Source organism: Crocuta crocuta, unplaced genomic scaffold (assembly GCF_008692635.1).
Source record: "Crocuta crocuta isolate KB4526 unplaced genomic scaffold, BGI_CrCroc_1.0 scaffold334, whole genome shotgun sequence".
Lineage (NCBI taxonomy): Eukaryota > Metazoa > Chordata > Mammalia > Carnivora > Hyaenidae > Crocuta > Crocuta crocuta.
This window is the reverse complement of record NW_027533260.1, coordinates 210,009-214,850: the sequence shown is the minus strand read 5'-3', so window position 1 is coordinate 214,850 and position 4,842 is coordinate 210,009. Positions and strand designations below refer to the sequence as shown.

Here is a 4,842-nt window from a genome sequence, read left to right as displayed (position 1 = left end):
AGCCAGGGGCTGCCTGGAGAGACGGCACGGCCAGAACTAGGTCAAGACGTGTATGAAATCAGCATGCAGAGCTCTGGTGCCTTGCGTCAGGACATGCAAAACAACCCCAGTTATAATAATGAGCTGTGTCAGAGGGACACAGGAGTCACCTGAAAGAGCTTCCCATGGTCAAGCTGGAACACCTTGATTTTAAACAAGAGCAGAAGAAGCACTATTGGCTGTAACTCAGAGCATCAAACAGATGTGCAGGAGACTAAACAATATGAATAAGTCACTGAATAAAACAATAGAGAAAAAAAACCTCTTTTTCTGAAACTCCACACACTTTATGTCAAAATTTTATCCTTATGAGAGTAGAACATAAAATCCTTATTGTAAATGTGGGCTGTGCACAGTGACTTCTTTGCAAAGAGTACAGTATGAAAAAGGGACACACAAGTTTCAGTGACAAGTCCTCATGCACATGACCTCATCCACAGATCACAGCCCAAGAAAGGCAGGATGGACCTTAATCTGCCTTCCACGGTTTTCCACTTCACAAGTAGACCCCTGGCAGCAGCCTAGGAATCTGACCTGTGACCAATGAAGGAAGGAAGTAACTCTGATTTTTGTTCTGCAGAGCCGGCACTGACACTAACCCAGCCCAGTGGCCCAGGGGACACCATTACCCTACCTAAACCATCAGTGAACAGGGAGATGCATTTAGGGCACTCTCAGAATTGAAACTTCCTAGTGCCAGTGACTTTGGCTACACGATGGAGCTTAAACTTTCCTCTAAAGGGATAGGTCCCACTGATTCTTCTCAAGACATGTCGCTGAGGCCCATCTGCCTTCATATGTGAATATGCGCTTTACATGGGACATGGAGTTTTGGTGCCCTTCTTACCTCGTCAGAAGTGGAGTCCATGTTGACAGTTTCCAAAATTGGTTTTTAAGGGTGAGTTTTGAGGAGAGCTCACTAAAAACCTAATCACTACCTGGAAAAAAAATGTACATCTTGTAGCTGTGTGGCGGAGGTACCAAATTCATATACGAGTGCGGCTTCTAGTGGAGTCTGCCCCCCTTTGCCAGAGGCCCCAGTGACAGACTCCTCACTCACAGAGAAGTGTGCCACATCCCACACTCCAGGAGTCCAGGAAGGGCTGCAACCCTTTTATGTGATGGGAAGCCAAAGACAAGGATTTTTTTACCTTTACTCCTGGAGGGATTAAGCACTGTGAACCTGCCCATAGATTTCCACTGTAATTTTCACTGGAAAATAATACTCTGAATTTGGTTGGGTTCTAACAGCCACACATACTGGCATGAGACAGGTTGATTGAGACTGAATCCTCTAACTTGCCAACAGAGAGTATATAATGAAAGTTTACATTTGGTGATCATGTCTCCTCTGACTCCTCTTTGCTGTGACAGTTTACCAGATTTTCCTCATTTTTGACGATCATTATAAAGACAAACCTTGAAGTATATGTTACCTGATATGTAATTGCTGTGCTAAGTTGTTAAATTGTTTTAAATTCCATAAAATAATACTTTTAACTTTGCTACTTCAATTCTTATTTTTTACTTTATTCTTATTTTTTTACTTTATTTGTATTTTCTATTTCAATTCCTGTAGGTCTTGAAAAACCTTTTACAAACAAGTATACATTTGACCCCTTGGAAGTTGTACCCTTAGTATTTGTTGGGTTTTCAACCTGGAAATTTTAGCATGATTTGAAAAACTAATCATGGAGTCTTTTTAGCCAGTACATTAAACTCCTTCTTGACAATGTAAAGACATTATGCATAAATCTCACAATAGCCCATGATTTTTTTTGTGATATGTGTTTTTAAATACATACAGTCCGTTAATACAGTACACAGATCAATGACACTGTGCATACTGATCACATTTCTGTGATGTGCCAACATAGGTTATTTTTGCCTGTTTGGTATTTTATATAATAGAACAATAGAGCATTAACTCTTTTGTATTTGATTTTTTTCATTTCTTATGTTGTTTGGGATTTTATGCTTCCATATTGTTCATCCCCTGGCAATGCTGTATAGGATTCCATTTTAGGAATATCAAACAATGGGTCATTCCACTGTTACCAGGAGTGAGTCTAGAGAAGCAAGATTTTTTTTAGTTAATTTTTTTAATGTTTTATTTATTTTTGAGAGAGAGATAGAGACAGTCTGAGCAGGGGAGGGTCAGAGAGAGAGGAAGACACAGAATCTGAAACAGGCTCCAGGCTCTGAGCTGTCAGCACAGAGTCCGATGTGGGGCTCGAACCCACGAACCGTGAGATCATGACCTGAGCCGAAGCTGGATGTTTAACCGACTGAGCCACCCACGTGCCCCGAGAAGCAAGATTTAAGGAAGAGATTTCTGGAATTAGCTTTCAAATCTCTTTAAATTTATAAATGCAAAAGAGAGTAATGATAACCCATCACAGAATACCTGCTCTCAACACTCCTAATTAGCTACTTTAAAAAAAAGTATCTGGGTGAACATGTGTTTGATACTTGCAAAGAATTTTGGAAAACTAATAAACATGATAACATTGGCTGATTGCTCTTAATGTTGCTGGACAAAGAGGTCAAAGAAAAGGCTGAACTTGGGAAGTTTGAAGTTCCATCTGAAGTTCCTTATAAATGACCTTGAGGTCTCTCTGTGTGCCCTGAAGGAGACCCGAGCGTGTCCCTCCAGACCCCATCTTGCCAATATGCCCAGGTCATCTTAACATAATAGAGAAACCTCTACTTTTTCCCAATCACAACACATTTCTGTTTACATTGTTAACACTCACTTGATGGTCTTAAAAATATCAATGGAAACAATTTTTCATTTTTGTGCTTTCCTTTGCCCCAATTATTCTGGCCATTTCCTCATGAAAATATGTTAACATGCTAATCTGCCTTCATAACATCATGTTTCAAATGAATCAGTGCCATCTCTCTAAGGATGTGACTTACCTGCAAAACTCCTAATTGGCTCCAGAGACACTACTGACCGAGAATGGATTTTTCCTCCAGCCCCATCCAGGCTATTCATTATTCATTGGGGACATTATATTCTTCAGATGGAGGCATGACAAGGCCACATGCTAAGCCATATTTGTATAACTTTTCCTAAAATTCCATGCATTTCTTGGAAGTTTATTGCATTAGGTTGAAAGCCACACACTTGAAGACTTCTCTGAAATACACAGATTGTTTCAAGACCAGGCATTTATTATTGCTTAAATTCTGAACTCTTCTACTGAAAGTGTTAGGAAAACTTCAGTTATATAAGTATTTACAAGATAATTATATTTCATTACAATGTTATTATGATTTATTGTTTATTTTGAAGAAACTGTTCAGCATGTCCTATTTACCATTCCCTTTTGACTCATAGTATTATTTAGAACTCTGAAGGGGATGAATTAATTGGCAACTGTATATTATAGATATACACACAGTTTACATATTTCTCATAAGATGAGGGGATTTTATTATTTAAAAAAATTTAAGCTTATTTGAGAGAGACAGAAATAATTTTTATTTGAAAGAGAGAGAGTCTTAAGCAGGCTCCCACGACCCTGGTATCATGACCTGAGCTAAAAATAGTGAGATGCTCAACCGACTGAATCACCCAGGTGCCTCAGATGAGGGGATTTTATATTCCTTGTCCATGCAAAGCACAGCCTGGGTACCCTGGAGTCATGGCTCATGAGCAGAAAGGGGCTGACAGTTGGGAAACACATAGACATGATTGCAGTGATGTTCATGATGATCCAGCTGGGATTTTCAAAAACAGCCACAACCACTTGAAAGATGGAAGAGAGGGTGTAAAAATAGACAAAGGTGCTCACCAGAAGGATGGTTTGGTGGCTCTGGCCTCTGGGGAGGATCCGGAAGAGGTGTTGGTTCTTCTAATATGTTGGACTTGCTGCTTGTGCCTGTACAGAAGGAGAACCATGGAGCTGCCGGCCCAGAGCATGAGCCCCAAACATAAGACATCAGGGAATGATAACAACACTGCATACAGTGAGTCTCCTGTTTTGTCATGACAAACTGAAGAACAGTATACAAAATCCTTTTTTTCTGTGATGTTCTTATTGTCCAGTGTGCTAGCTAAATACACAGGAAAAATGGTATCTGCCAACATTTGCAGGATCCAACACAGGAAAATAGAGGGGAAAATGTACTTGTATCTGCCAACATTTGCAGGATCCAACACAGGAAAATAGAGGGGAAAATGTACTTGGGAGCTTTAACTTTAAGCTCTGCCCACCTGGAGTTCCCGGGGCTGATGGTGATGGCCTGGTACACACTCAGGATGCAGATGCTACCAATGGACACCCCCGTCTCCACTCTGTGAAGAAAGAGAAGAAGTTTGCATCTCAGGTCATTGAGGAAATGTTTCCGCCCAAATGCTGCCATGGTCTGGGGGACTCCTTTACAGAGCAGGGCTAAGAGGTTGGCTACAATCAGGTGCTTATGAATGAAATCCGTGGACTTCCACCTGTACTCAGTGAAGGAAAGGATGATATAATGAGAGAGAAGTGAGAAATTTCCCAGGATTCCAACGATAGTCTGTGTTAACAAGAGCAGACCGACGACTGCCAGATCCCTGTTGGCCATTGTCTCAGTTCCCAGTCACTGACAGTGCCTTCTGGGCTAGAACTTCCTGCATGGGAATACGAGGTGTGTGCCACATATATCACATCAGATGAATTCCATTATGTTCTGCTTTCCATTCTTTGCCCTTTGGAAATACCTACTTAATGTCTTCTTTTCAGAGCAGCTTCCAAGGGCTGAATGTAGAACTTTAAAGAGCCTTTATAACATACAATCAATCCTGTGAAGGCA

At 40.8% G+C, this 4,842-nt stretch overlaps 1 protein-coding gene across 1 annotated transcript; it reads right to left on the bottom strand.

Annotated features, from left to right (window-relative positions):
- Positions 1-2,563: 2,563 nt before the first annotated feature.
- On the bottom strand, positions 2,564-4,614 carry LOC144217512 (vomeronasal type-1 receptor 4-like). The gene is given in 4 exon segments (XM_077747119.1): positions 2,564-2,572; positions 3,684-3,859; positions 3,862-4,128; positions 4,179-4,614. Coding segments are annotated over 4 exon segments (888 nt in total).
- Positions 4,615-4,842: the final 228 nt, after the last annotated feature.